The sequence below is a fragment of the Oncorhynchus gorbuscha genome, unplaced genomic scaffold, assembly GCF_021184085.1.
Source record: "Oncorhynchus gorbuscha isolate QuinsamMale2020 ecotype Even-year unplaced genomic scaffold, OgorEven_v1.0 Un_scaffold_15:::fragment_4:::debris, whole genome shotgun sequence".
Taxonomy (NCBI): domain Eukaryota; kingdom Metazoa; phylum Chordata; class Actinopteri; order Salmoniformes; family Salmonidae; genus Oncorhynchus; species Oncorhynchus gorbuscha.
The window spans coordinates 54,629-69,538 of NW_025744755.1; the positions used below are offsets into that span (position 1 = coordinate 54,629).

The 14,910-nt window shown below is 42.3% G+C and overlaps 1 protein-coding gene across 1 annotated transcript in view; it reads left to right on the plus strand.

Annotated features, from left to right (window-relative positions):
• The window catches only part of LOC124017092 (AT-rich interactive domain-containing protein 5B-like), a gene marked incomplete at its 5' end in the record, with an annotated part of 49,533 nt that extends 41,082 nt beyond the window's left edge, over positions 1-8,451 (plus strand). The window contains 2 exons of the mRNA XM_046332482.1: positions 5,395-5,608; positions 5,751-8,451. Of these exons, the coding sequence (XP_046188438.1) occupies positions 5,395-5,608; positions 5,751-7,673 (2,137 nt within the window). The remainder of the gene's footprint in view (positions 1-5,394; positions 5,609-5,750) is intronic.
• Positions 8,452-14,910: the final 6,459 nt, after the last annotated feature.

Sequence of the window (14,910 nt, forward strand, 5' to 3'; positions counted from 1 at the left end):
CTCCGAGAGAGAAAAAGAAAGAGAGAATTAGAGAGAGCATATGTGGGGTGGCCAGTCCTCTTCTGGCTGTGCCAGGTGGAGATTATAACAGAACGTGGCCAAGATGTTCAAATGTTCATAAATGACCAGCATGGTTGAATAATAGTAAGGCAGAACAGTTGAAACTGGAGCAGGAGCATGGCCAGGTGGACTGGGGACAGCAAGGAGTCCTCATGTCAGGTAGTCCTGGGACATGGTCCTAGGGCCCAGGCCAGTTGAAACTGGAGCAGCAGCATGGCCAGGTGGACTGGGGACAGCAAGGAGTCATCATGTCAGGTAGTCCTGGGGCATGGTTCTAGGGCTCAGGTCCTCCGAGAGAGAGAAAGAAAGAGAGAAGGAGAGAATTAGAGAACGCACACTTAGATTTACACAGGACACCGAATAGGACAGGAGAAGTACTCCAGATAAACAAACTGACCCTAGCCCCCCGACACATAAACTACTGCAGCATAAATACTGGAGGCTGAGACAGGAGGGGTCAGGAGACACTGTGGCCCCATCCGAGGACACCCCGGACAGGGCCAAACAGGAAGGATATAACCCCACCCACTTTGCCAAAGCACAGCCCCCACACCACTAGAGGGAAATCTTCAACCACCAACTTACCATCCTGAGACAAGGCCGAGTATAGCCCACAAAGATCTCCGACACGGTACAACCCAAGGGGTGGGGGAACCCAGACAGGCCGACCACAACAGTGAATCAACCCACCCAGGTGACGCATCCCCCCCAGGGACGGCACGAGAGAGCCCCAGCAAGCCAGTGACTCAGCCCCGTAACAGGGTTAGAGGCAGAGAATCCCAGTGGAAAAAGGGGAACCGGCCAGGCAGAGACAGCAAGGGCGGTTCGTTGCTCCAGAGCCTTTCCGTTCACCTTCCCACTCCTGGGCCAGACTACACTCAATCATATGACCCACTGAAGAGATGAGTCTTCAGTAAAGACTTAAAGGTTGAGACCGAGTTTGCGTCTCTGACATGGGTAGGCAGACCGTTCCATAAAAATGGAGCTCTATAGGAGAAAGCCCTGCCTCCAGCTGTTTGCTTAGAAATTCTAGGGACATCCATATCCACACTTGCAGTCAGAGCCATCCCTAGCCTTTTGGGGGCCCTAAGCGAAAAAAAATTTGCTGACTTGGGCTAATTCACTGACTGTTAGTGACTGACATGACAATAGAAAATGCAGATGCAAAACTGCAGATGCAAAACTAAATTTTGAAATTGCACTTTGTGTATGTAGTCTATTATTCTAACTCTAAACAGTAAGTTGAGCCCCGACTGGGCCCCCCCCCAGGTGTGAATTGATCCAATAGTACTTTGTATCTTCGTCTGTAGCCTAGCTCCTAAAACTCAATGCAGGATTATTTCATTGTCATCCCATGTCTGCTGATAGATACTGATTTGTAATTTGTATTGCTAGACGCCAAACACAGAAGGGCATGGTGTTCATTCTTACAGCAGATGGTACAGTATCTTTGCAGACTTGAAATGTGAGTGTATATGAAATTGCTCCCTATTTTCCTTACTCTATTTATACAGTAAGTCACGTCGAGTTCATCACATTATTTCTCAATGGTGCAGTGGTTTATGGTGAATAATTTTTTCACTCCATTAACATCTGTCTTTCTTCTCTCTCTCGCCGTCTCTATTTTCTCCTTCTCCCTCTTTCAAATAAGTCACATTTAATCGTACATTTCCTTTCTTGGCCTGGGGCCCGGTGCCAGCTGTATGAAATTTAGTTTTACTGCTTCTGCTGCCAGCAGTTTGGTTCTGAGAAATCCCACTGAGCCGCTTGAACCAATGCAGCCATTTTTATCTCAGTATCACATTTCTCTGTAAAAATGAAGTACCTTATTGTGATTGTTTTCAAATAAAAGAGCAATTTCTAAAGCAAGAATTTTGCTAGAAGTGTCAGGGAGTGGTCTGAGTGGGAGGGGAAAACTGAAAACTACATGTTATTGGCAGAGAGGTTTGGAACTCTCTTTCTTAGGCTCTATTCCCATTACAAGATACTGTGTAAAGGAGAGTCTGAGGAGCAGGGTGGTGAAAGATAATTCTACTTTTCAATTCACAATACATCCTTGCCTTACATTGTGGCTGGCAACGCAACATGTTTGGTCCACAGCTCAAATTGACCGTAAATATCACAGTAAGCACAAAATCTTCAACAATGACAGAAAATGTTCTTCTAAAACATATCACACTATTGAATAATGCAACCAAACCATCTTACACTCTTGAATAATGCAACAATTGACAACACACCTACTCATTCCATTTTTTTCATTAAAAAAAATACTATTTTCTACATTGTAGAATAATAGTGAAGACATCAAAATTCTGAAATAACACATATGGAATCATGTAGTAACCAAAAAAGTGTTAAACAAATCAAAATATTTTGCCTCGATGACAACTTTGCATACTCTTGGTTGGCATTATTTCATAGTTTATGTCTTCACTATTATTCTACAATGTAGAAAATAGTAAAAATAGAGAAAATCCTTTGAATGAATAGGTGTCCAAACTTTTGACTGGTGCTGTATGTGGAGACATTACATTTTAGCTTCAATACAAAAGCACAGAGTTGCTAACAGCATGTCCTCATCAATTAACGTTAATTTATAAAAAATGTACGATTGATCCCCAAACTAGGCTTCATTTTTTTCAATATCATGCAAAACATCATGTGGTAAAAGCAAATTGCGACTGAAACCGTGGGTATAAGTGAATTCACCACAACAAGCTGTTTTATATGGAAGGCCATACCCGCTACCAAAAAAATAAAATGCCTCATGATTTGTCAACGTGCACAATTAGTCTGTGCTTCAGTCTGATCAACTGTAGCCTCCTGATAACAACCACATCTGCAGGTAGCCTAGAGAAGCCTATGCATTCGGATCCCATCTGGGCCTGGCCAGGGGAAACGTAACGTCATGTTTTTATAGCCTAAGCTCTGTTTTTATAGCTTAAAATGGGCCCATTTATTTGTGTACTGAGAAAATGTGAGTGTGATCAAATGTGGTTTATATTCGCCTTTTTAATCCAAAATGATTGGAATTAAGTCGATCAACAGTGATGACATACTCACACAGTATCTTTTTAATTACAGATGCAGAAGGCCTGCACGATGCCACCCTGCATACAGCGACCTCAGCCCAGTTAGTTGTTGTCCAATTGCAGTTGTTGTTTCTGTCTGTGTAAAGATTTTTACTGTTTTCATCCTCCCTAGGGCCTTTTTTTTGACCTGATTATAAAAATGATCTGGTCCCATCATAGCCCATATAAAATGTTTGTTTTTTACAGCTGATTTATTACTATGTTGTATGCTACACCTAGGGTCCGGAGTTGTTTAGGTTACTACGCGATCGGGTAAAACTCTGGGCCCCAGAAAAACAATTTACCCCCCACCCTTAGGGCCACCTCTGAAATGTGACATGTGTTTGGTGGTGGGGATGGGCTTCCATAGTTTTACATGGCTCAGTGCAGCCAGCAGCTACTGTAACAATTTCAGAATGTAACAGGCTGTTACTGCAATTTCAGGTAAAAACTCAATAAAACAAGTCTCAGATATTAGGAAAATGTGTATACATTTCAGAGTTTTAAAAAACATTGCTCTGTTATTACTATTTATACTGTATGAGTGTTAGCTCAACTGGTCCTTCTGTAGCTCAGTTGGTAGAGCATGGCGCTTGTAACGCCAGGGTAGTGGATTCGATCCCCGGGACCACCCATACGTAGAATGTATGCACACATGACTGTAAGTCGCTTTGGATAAAAGCGTCTGCTAAATAGCATATATTATTATTATATTATTAGCTCATACAGTATGGGCTGCCGAGTGGCACAGCGGTCTAAGGCACTGCATCTCAGTGCTAGAGGTGTCACGACAGACCCGGGTTCGACTCCCGGCTATACCACAACCGGCCATGATTGGGCGGTGCACAATTGGCCCAACATTGTCCAGGTTAGGGTTTGACCGGGGTAGGCCGTCATTATAAATAAGAATTTGTTCTTAACTGACTTACCTAGTTAAATAACAAAAAAATAGCTCATTGAGACAAATCTGCCCTGCTTCAAGGGGTGCAAGTGTCGTGCGCTACCTCTGGCGAGTGTCGTGATGTCAGCTGGCAGGCCAAAACACCATCCCACCAAAACAGACTGAAATTTCAAGTAATAATTTTCAACATTTCACAGTATTATTCCAACCTCATAGTGTGGAAATACAGTGTATATTTAAAACACAGGAATATTACGTTTTTGACTGCACTGGTACATTAAAGGCATTTCTGTTTGTGAACAAGCGAACCACAAAGTTCCTTAAAAAGGGAATTGAGCAACTACTTAATGTGCACACATGAGAACGTGTTCATGCCTAAGTTGTTTCCTAATAGCATTTGGATTGCTATCATGGAAGCTGGCCTCACAAAGGAATGGGTGAGGCGAGAATTTCCAAAATAATATTGAACATTTCATCACTGGCTGGTACCTCTTTTCGATATTTGATACTGTAATGTTTTGTGGTGTTTAACCTAGAGTATGCCATATGTTTTTCCTCAACATTTTCATCCGTCCTTATATTGTTTCACACATTTGATAAGACCTTGGTGATAATAACCCCCATGGTGTCAGAACCCACACTGTAGTCTCATCAGCAGCACAGCTCAGTCAGAATGGATGTTGTTTTAGTTACTCTAGCAGCTGTAGTGTGTTAACTGTTTCCCTGGTAATGTGATGTAAAGATTAACACACCCTAACTGGGGGCCTCAGCCTTGCCTCATCTCCTGGCCCTATGCCAGGTGTTAGTTGGCTCCCCAGCTCTCTCAGCACATACCAGCTCTGTGTTGAAGCATGCTATATAGTCTATACTAACTGACTCAAGCCCACCACCAGTGTACTCTGGTCAGTCAAGTGTCAAAATTAAGGTTGAAAGTTATTTTCTGAATTTCAGATGTAATTCAAGTTACGTGTCTTTGTCTATGCCACAGTTGTAGGCCTAGCATCTCTGGTTTATCTAGATATTAATTCCTAGAGTGAATGTCCTCTTACAATATAAGTTGGACCTTTTCATTATTGACTGCCATGTCTTGAAATGTCGACACCCAATAAACACATGCAGAGGTAATCGTGTGCGAGGAAATTCTTATACATTTATTCAACTTTGCAGTTTTATTCCTAGCACCACTTATGAGAGACCGCGTAGTTGTTAATCTTTAAAAATTTGTTGATTTTTTGACATGTTTCATTGCAGCTACATGGGCAGGGTGTGTAACAGCATTCCTAAGAGGTGATACATTTATAGCCTTAACTTTGTTTCAGGTTAAGGTTAACTCTGTCTCTTCCCCTCTGACCTTTCCAGGCTCCTCCTACCCTATGAGAGGTACACCAAAGGAGAGAAGGACAAACCCCTCCCCTCAGCCAAACCCAAAAAACAGGAGCATGAGGCCCAAGAGGGGGGTGCCAAACCCAAAGGGGTCACAGCGAAACGACCTAAAGGTGGACTAAACCAGAGACAGGTGGCCAGGAAGGAGAGAGAGAGCGACGACGCAGCAAAAAGCCAGGAGCTCTCACAGGTCAGTCCTACTCATTTTCTGTCCGTCTGTCTCACACTCTCTCGTTCACACACACTCTTTCCTAGAAATATAACATATGCCAATGTCACACATGCATCATGTATATGTATTGAATAACAGTATGGCATGTTTTCCCACTAAGGTATCTGAGGAGAAAGAGGAGAACCAGGAGCCTGCAGTGATGAAGCAGGATCCTCTTTCCAGAAATGAGCCTGAAGAAGAGTTACAACACACCCTGAAGAAAGAGGAGACATTGAGCCAGGAGGAAGTGTCCTGCCTGAATCCCCCCAACACAGACTGCCACCGAGCCACACCTGTGCTCCACAGTGATCTGTGTCCACAGCCCGAGTGGAGACATCCCAGCCAGCCACAATCAGACACATTCAACCCTGAGCAAAGGGACCAAGCCGATGGAACCCTCTCTAAGACCCCATATCCACACAACTGGGACAACCAGAACAGTAAGCCTAGGTATAGCAGTCTAGCTGACCCAAGCACACCTGACACGCCGGTAGCTAAAGACACAGACAGTCACAGTTATGGACATGGTGGGAGGGTGGGTAAGGTGTTGCCCATGTGTAAGCAGAGCCCACCCCCACTGCAGCTATACTCTACAGAGCCACTCACAGACAAACAGGACTCCCCCAGTAAAAACAAAGAGATAAATCAGTGTCACGTGTACACGCCAACAGCATACTCCAAGGACAACCTGGGGGTCATGTCCCCACTAGCCAAGAAGAAGCTCCTCTCCCAAGTCTGTGAGACAAGTCATTACTCATTCAGTTCCCCTCATCTTCCTACTCCCACTCCATCAGTCAGTGGGGGTGATGTAAGCGACAGCTGCGTAGAGGAGGTAGTGAAACTGAGGCAGGGCTCCATCCCGGACAGCCCAGAGATGGCTACTGTCTTCAGGCCTTCTGTCATCCAGCATGCCCAAAGCGTCAAACCCCAGCAAGAGAGGAGTCCTCTGGGGGATCTGTCTGAGCCTTTCACTTGCAGAGTGAGCCACTTCCAGCCCCGGCTCAACCCACCCTGGCACCCCTACCTCCACAGGACTGAGCACCAGGATGGAGTGGAGAATGCAGGAGAGACACGGATGCAGCAGCATCCCAGTCAGGCACCACCAGGCTTTGCAGGCGACTGCTACTCCTCCCCTCACCTACACAACCTCTACCGGCAGACAGAGAACTGTCTGAGCCAAGAGCGAATGGCCAATTATCCCAACAGAGACAAACAGGGACATTTTATTGTGGAATGTCAGAGCAGCGAGGGCTTCAGCTTAAACAATCCTGACAGAGAAGGGTTGGCTTACAGAGCTCCCCACTTCTCTGAGAGGACACAAACACATGGGGATAGACCATTGGACGAGGAACCCCGAGATTTCAGTATTTCCAAGCCTGTCACTCAAAGAATGTCTTTCACAAAGCCCTCTTTCTGTGGCCTCCCATATCCCATGATGCATCAGAGTTTAGACTATCACCCCAAAGCATGCAGAGTCCTCCCCATGACTATATCTACCCCCAAACAAAGCCCAGACCCCCCTCAGCCCTTCTTCAACCCTAAAAGCCACGCTGAGACTGGCAGTGCCTCCAGACCCAGTAAGAGAAGCCTGGGGGAACTAGAGAACGAGGGGGTGCCAGACCGCAAGGTGCGAGTGGTGACCCCCATGCACCCCGCCGGCTCTGTCCGCAGGGGCGACCCACAGGGGGAGGAGCTCAAACCAGCTGAACCGGCGCATGCCATCCACCTCCACATTCCTGATGGCCACACCTACCCTCCCCACACACCCTTCTACCCAGGGATGTACCCCGGGATGCAGGATGCCCTCCATCACAACCTCCAGTACCTGAAGAGCCAGACAGCTGTGTCCCCCCTGGTCCCTCCACTAGCCTTCCACTCCATGATGCTACAGAGGCAGCTGATGGCCTCACAGCCCAGCCCTCATCACTTCTACAGGCACCCTGGGGGGGCGGCCCTGTACGGGGACCTCCTGCACCACCTGTACCCCCTGTCCACCCTTACCCACCCACAGCTGTCCTCCATGCACCCCAGCACCAGACTCTAACAGACAAACCCACATGGAGCTTAACTGTCTACCTGGGACAGTGGATCTAGTGTTCTATTATTCAGTAAGCATGACAACACTGGTTAACTGTAGCTGGTGGATTTAGTCAGGCACACAGTTACATTTTTTTGTATTTTTTGTTTGTTTTTGCACTGTGCTGTATCACCACTTAAGTTACCTTGTCTCAATTTGCACTCTGTAGTGTTTGTGTTCACCAACCAGGTCCTTTCTCTCGCTCAACAGTCAGGTTCTTACTATCTTTAAGTGTGGAGGGACAGGAGACAGAGAAAAGCCATTGGCATGCATGTCAGGGGATAATCAGATTTGCTGGGTCTCCAAAGGGATGGACTACATCACTGCAATGCAACAACCTCATCCTCCAAATGTGTTCTGGGGATTTTATCAGGTTGAAACACTAAAAAAAACATGAGGGGCCTATCTAAAATAGACTCTTTACGAAAAGTTTGCCATTGGAAAAGTTAATGCAGCTGTTAAGCATTAGGCTACTCCACCTTCAATCAAGTTTTTAATATCTTTTTAGAGCTCTCTAGTGTGGTGCTTTGGCCTGTTTCTGTTCATGTATAAGTCAACTACACCTGTATTCTTAGGAATTACTGTGTTAAACCACGGTGCTGTACAAAACCACAAGGCCCTGAGGTATTGTATGTACAGTACCAGTCCAAAATGTGGATACAACTACTCATTCCAGGGTTTTTCTTTATTTTTACTATTTTCTACATTGTAGAATAATAGTGAAGATATCAAAACTGTGAAATAACACATATGTAATCATGTAGTAACCAAAAAAAGTGTTAAAAAAATCAAAATATGTTTTTTTTTAGATTCTTCAAAGTAGCCACCCTTTGCCTTGATGACAGCTTTGCACACTCTTGGCATTCTCTCAACCAGCTTCAAGAGGTAGTCACATGGAATGCATTTCAAATAACAGGTGTGCCTTGTTAAAAGTTAAATAGTGGAGTTTGAGCCAATCAGTTGTGTTGTGACAATGTACAGGAGGTATAAGACCAAGTCCATATTATGGCAGGAACAGCTCAAATAAGCAAAGAGAAACAACAGTCCATCATTACTAAGTAGTCTATCTGGAAAATGTCAAGAACTTTCTTTAAATTTCAAGAAAGTTTCTTCAAGTGCAGTCGCAAAAACCATCAAGCACTATGATGAAACTGGCTCTCATGAGGACTGCCTCAGGAAAGGATGACCAAGAGTTCATTAGAGTTAACTGCATCTCAAATTAATGCTTCACAGAGTTTAAGTAACAGACGCATCTCAACATCAACTGTTCAGAGGAGACTGTGTGAATCAGGCCTTCATGGTCGAATTGCTGCAAGAAACCACTACTAAAGGACACAAATAAGAAAAGAGACTTATTTGGGCCAAAAAACACAAGCAATGGAGATTAGACCAGTGGAAATCTGTCCTTTGGTCTGATGAGTCCAAATTTGACATTTTTGGTTCCAACCAATGTATCTTTGTGAGACGCAGAGTAGGTGAACGGATGATCTCTGCATGTGTAGTTCCCACCGCAAAGCGTGGAGGAGGAGGTGTGATGGTGCTTTTCTGGTGACACTGTCAAGGCACACTTAACCAGCATGGCTACCACAGCATTCTGCAGCGATACTCCATCCCATCTGGTTTGCGCTTAGTGGGACTATCATTTTGTTTTTCAACAGGACAATGACCCAACACACCTCCAGGCTGTGTAAGAGCTGTTTGACCAAGGAGAGTGATAGAATGCTGCATCAGATGACCTGGTCTCCACAATCACCTAACCTCAACCCAATTGAGATGGTTAGGGATGAGTTGGACCGCATAGCGAAGGAAAAGCAGCCAACAAGTGCTCAGCACTTGACTGTTGAAAGACTGTTGAAAAATCATTCCAGGTGAAGCTGGTTGAGAGAATGACAGGAGTGTGCAAAGCTGTCATCAAGGCAAAGGGTGGCTACTTTGAAGAATCAAAAAAAATATATATATTTGTTTAACACTTTTTTGGTTACTACATGATTATATATGTGTTATTTGCATAGTTTTGATGTCTTCACTATTATTCTACAATGTAGAAAATAGTAAAAAATAAAGAAAAACCCTTGAATGAGTAGGTGTGTCCAAACTTTTGACTGGTACTGTAGATAAAAGCTCATTTTCATCAGAACACCCAAGCTGTGAAGAAACCACATTTGATGTTTTTCATCCGTTTTTTAAGGCGAGTCGTATCGCTTGTCAGGAACATTCTCTCAAAATGTTTTGTTGACCCCTGAGAGATGGGAAGGTGACCCAGATACATTAATATATTGAACAGAAAGTATTTGTACTACGCTTAACATTTGAGTCACTGATGCTGCCTACTGTGACATCTGACAGCACTTATCTTGACACATTGCAGCTCTGAAAAATCACTTATTCTTGTATGGCTGTTTACTCAGCCTCCTTCGTTCAACAGCATACTGTGTGATAAATAAAAATGTGTCTTGTAGATTATTGCTTTGTGAATATGTGCCTTTCTTAATCTTTGATTACTGGTTGCAGCACTACAGTTATAAGGTTCCCATTCCATCATCACATTGCAGTGCAAACTCATTGGACTGTAAATGTATAGTATGATAGTTAATGTTTAGAAAAGGCATAGTTAAGCACTGGTGTAGAGAATGGCTACTAGAATAGATTTATGTGCCACAGCCAGGCTCAGTGATCAAAAGGAACCCTGTAGTGCCTCAGGACTAATAGCACCTGGTCTGGGTTTACAACCATCAGAACTGTTTTAATGGGTATTTGGGACATATGAAATATAGGTAACACATAGCCATTTAATTTTGTCCTTGAAGGCAATCAGAAGAGATTTAGCAGACACTTAAGATAAACATTAATTTACAATTACATGTTCTGAATGTCATGTTTGCTTCAGCAACTTTAGTAACTACTGTTTGGGCTCCTTAACATTCAAAACTATTCTCTGGCATATTTCTCTGTCTGACATCTTCTGTAAATAATGATGTAAATACTGTTGACTTCTGATAATCTTATCATGTGTTATATGTTGTTATAATCTGTAAATAGTATAAATGCATAAAGCTGCTTACACAATCTAGATGTGTCAAAGGTCACCTTATTATATTAGATCTGAACACTATTTGTAGGACACTTTTTATTTGCTTGTTTTCCCACATTGTTTCCATACTGTTTATCTTTAACGTGTTTTTGATACGATGTGCCATCTGTTTACCAATCATTTAGCTGGCAAACAAGAAGAAAAACATTTTGTATTATATGATCCTCTGTATATTTAATTAAAATATTTTACTATCAACGAATGTCTTTTTCCCCTTAATTGTGGTGGTACAATACTACAGATGGGTGAGGTTGGAAAATATAACTAATTTTCTAAGAAGATCCATGATGAAATATTGAAATGTCATGTAGACCCAACTACAAAGGTACAGGTAACTGCAAAAATAAAGGAGACACCAACATAAAGTATCTTTATAGGGCATTGTCACATCGCGAGCAGCCAGAAAGTGTCTGGAACTCTTATTGGAGGGATGCGACACCATTCTTTCATGAGAAATTCCATAATTTGGTGTTTTGTTGATGGTGGTGAAAAAGGCAGTCTCAGGTGCTACTCCAGGATCTCCCATACATGTTCAATTGGGTTGAGATCTGGTGATTGACACACACAGACATTAAATCCCCTATGCTTCTTTGAGACCACTCTTTCAAAGTCACAGCAATATCTTCTTCAAGCCATGGTAGCCAAAATAATGGGCAACTGGGCGTTTTTATACATAAAAGTAAGCATGATGGGATGTTCATTGCTTAATAAACTCAAGAACCACACCTGTGTGTAAGCACCTACTTTCAATATACTTTGTATTGCTCATTTACTCAAGTGTTTCCTTTATATTGACAGCTACCGGTATTTCAGGGGATATTGCAGGCATTTTGCCAGTGTTGAGTCTAACTCAATGTCTTAAGTCTTAATCACTGTACAATTTGCTGACAGTATGTCTGGAACAGAAGGTGGCTAATAATTCAAAGGTTTGTGTTCCCATTTATAGTAGTTGTATAATGACTTGTAACATGTTTTCAGTTGGGAGATATTCTAGATCTCTCACCACCACTAAAGGTAGGTCTCTACAAGGTGTCAAAAGGCACTTAAATATTTTGTCTTGTTCATTCAACCTCTGAATGGCACACATACACAATCCATGTTTCAATTGTCTTAAGGATTAAAAATCCTTCTTTAACCTGTCTCCTCCCCTTCACCTACACTGATTGAAGTGAATTTACAGTTGACATCAATAAGGGATCATAGCTTTCACCTGGATTTTCAATGTTTTGCTCGCCTGAGGTAGAGTATCTCATGATAAGCTGAAAACCACACTATCTACCTAGAAAGTTTTCATCTGTATTTTTCTTAGATGTCTACATACCACCACAGACCGATGCCGGCACTAAGACCGCACCCAATGAGCTGTATTCTGCCATAAGCAAACAGGAAAACGCTTATCCAGAGGCAGCGCTCCTACTGGCCAGGGACTTTAATGCAGGGAAACTTAAATCCGTTTTACCAAATTTCTATCAGCGTGTTAAATGTTCAACCAGAGGGAAAAAAACTCTAGATCACCTTTACTCCACACACAGAGACGCGTACAAAGCTCTCCCTCGCCCTCCATTTGGCAATTCTGACCATAAATATATCCTCCTGATTCCTGAATACAAGCAACAATTAAAGCAGGAAGGACCAGTGACTCGGTCAATAAAAAAGTGGTCAGACGAAGCAGAGGTTAAGCTACAGGACTGTTTAGCTAGCGCAGACTGGAATATGTTCTGGGATTGTTCCGATGGCATTGAGGAGTACACCACACAGTCAATGGCTACTTCAATAAGTGCATTGATGATGTCGTCCCCACAGTGACTGTACAAGTAAGATATTGTAGCAAACAAGTCTTTGTTTGCCAAGGCAACACACCATCCCTGTATCAGCAGCACATCTTTTTCCCTACTCCCATCCTGCTTCTCCTGTCTGTGGAACAGCTTGTTGTGTTGTGGTCATAGACATATAATCCATCAAAGGGTTTTGGAACCTCTAAACCTGGCAATTTGACTCTTAAACTCATGGGTACACTAGCAATGGCTGCCAGTCTTGACTTGAATGGGAACTGCCATATATGGATTATATGCCTATGGTTGGTTACAGCTGTCATTTGCCTTTTCCAAATCTCTAAATTCAATCGTGCAAAAAACATACAGTTTGGAAAGCAAATGCTGTCATTACTAAATGTGTCAGGTGATAGGTATTTTAACATTTAGTGCTGTCCCAATGGAGAAAAAAAATATTGGTTGACCAAGAGGCATCTGTTCTTTCAACCAATCAATTCGTCCCCCCAAAAATTAAGTGTATTTTTCCATATATTCACAAATCCTTTGCATCAAAACAACGATATTCACTGAGCTTTTCTGATGCTTTAAGCACACTGTTTGATTAAATAATTAAGACAAACAAATGACTAGAGGAAGTCCGACTTGATTTGATTATGCCAGGCCGGGCTCAGACTTGCTCAGACTGTGTTAAAAAAAAACAGTGAGTGACTAGCATCCATTGTGTCTATCTCCTCCCTGGTGCAGGGACCACCACAGAACATCAAAATGTTTATCGTGCTATGTTGCTGAACATAATTACAGCCATTTCTAACTGAAAAGTTCTGTTATCGAAATCCCTTATTTGTTTAGGAAAAATATTCCCTATTCCCTCAACCCTTGCTCTCTTTATGTGCCACATGTATGCCTCACATGCACATGACCAATATGGCCTGACCTAAAGCATATCATATTCACATCAATAAATTGGTTATAACAAACTCTGAACACCGTAACACATGACAGCAAAATGGATGCAGAGGAAGTGACAAATAAACTCGAAACAGGGGAATGTTTACTGGTTGCTCAGGAAGTAAAGGGAAAGTCAGATCTGTGGAAGACATTTGACCTATGGAAACTACTGGAGATCAAGAAGGAGGGTAAGGAGCAAGCGCTGCGTGCATAGTATGTGTGCCAAACAGATGCTGTATAGATTACAATATACATTTTTTTGACTGTTTGGAACTATGTAAAAGACACTAAATAAATTCTAAGCGTACAAGAGAGTCTGTTGTAGCATTTTTATTTTGTCAAGCCTTTATTATACAGCAAAGACTAAAAACAATCACTTTCATTCGTAAATGCAATTTCCACTTTATTATCCAAGGCTCACATTATTTTATTTTAAAACTAAAATGCTTGAATCACTCGCATGCTGTGTGATGACATTAACGAATGAATGACTGATATAGTTGCCTATATAAGTATTGAAATATAGGCCGAAGTAAGTTACGGTATTAAGACTAAACAGGATGCCCTCTTAGGCCTACAGCTCAATGGTGGTTATACAAGGCTGCTATACTAAGCCTACTAATGAGAATGACATTACCTACAGTATGATAATAATAATAATAATAATAATAATAATAATAATAATAATAACAATAAGAAGGAGATCAAGAAAATTTAGCATTATTATAAATATAATTCTGGGGACAATTTGGAACAGTGTCAACAAGACTAAATAAATTATAAATAATATCAGAGAAGGTGTTCTTTATATATATATATATATTACCCCATTTTTCTAAAATATTTTTGTGATATCCAATTGGTAGAGTGCTGTCCCATCGCTGCAACTCCCGTACGGACTCAGGAGATGCGAAGGTCGGGAGCTATGCGTCATCTGAAACATGACCCTGTCAAGCCGCACTGCTAGAGAAGCTGTTCTAATGATAAAAAGCCTTTATTACAGCAAATCAACGAATTTAAACAGCCAAATTTGTGAAATTGTTTACTTGACATATCGTTGCGTGAGGCTTGATGCTCATGGAATCAGCAGGCTATTAAACAAACACTCAAACGGGATCTGTCTTATATATATATTGATGATTTATATTGCCAGTCACATTTGTAACCCGATTCAGGAAACTGTAATGATCTTCGTCTGTTGTTTGTAGAAAGTCAGACCGAAATGCAGCGTGTAGGTTACTCATGCCTTTTAATGAAGCTAATACGGTACATGAAAATAACGGAAGTAGAAAACAACAAACCAACAAACGAATGAAACAAATACAGCCTATCTGGTGACTAACACTAAGACAGGTACAATCACCCACGAAATCAACGCGCACTCAGGCTGCCT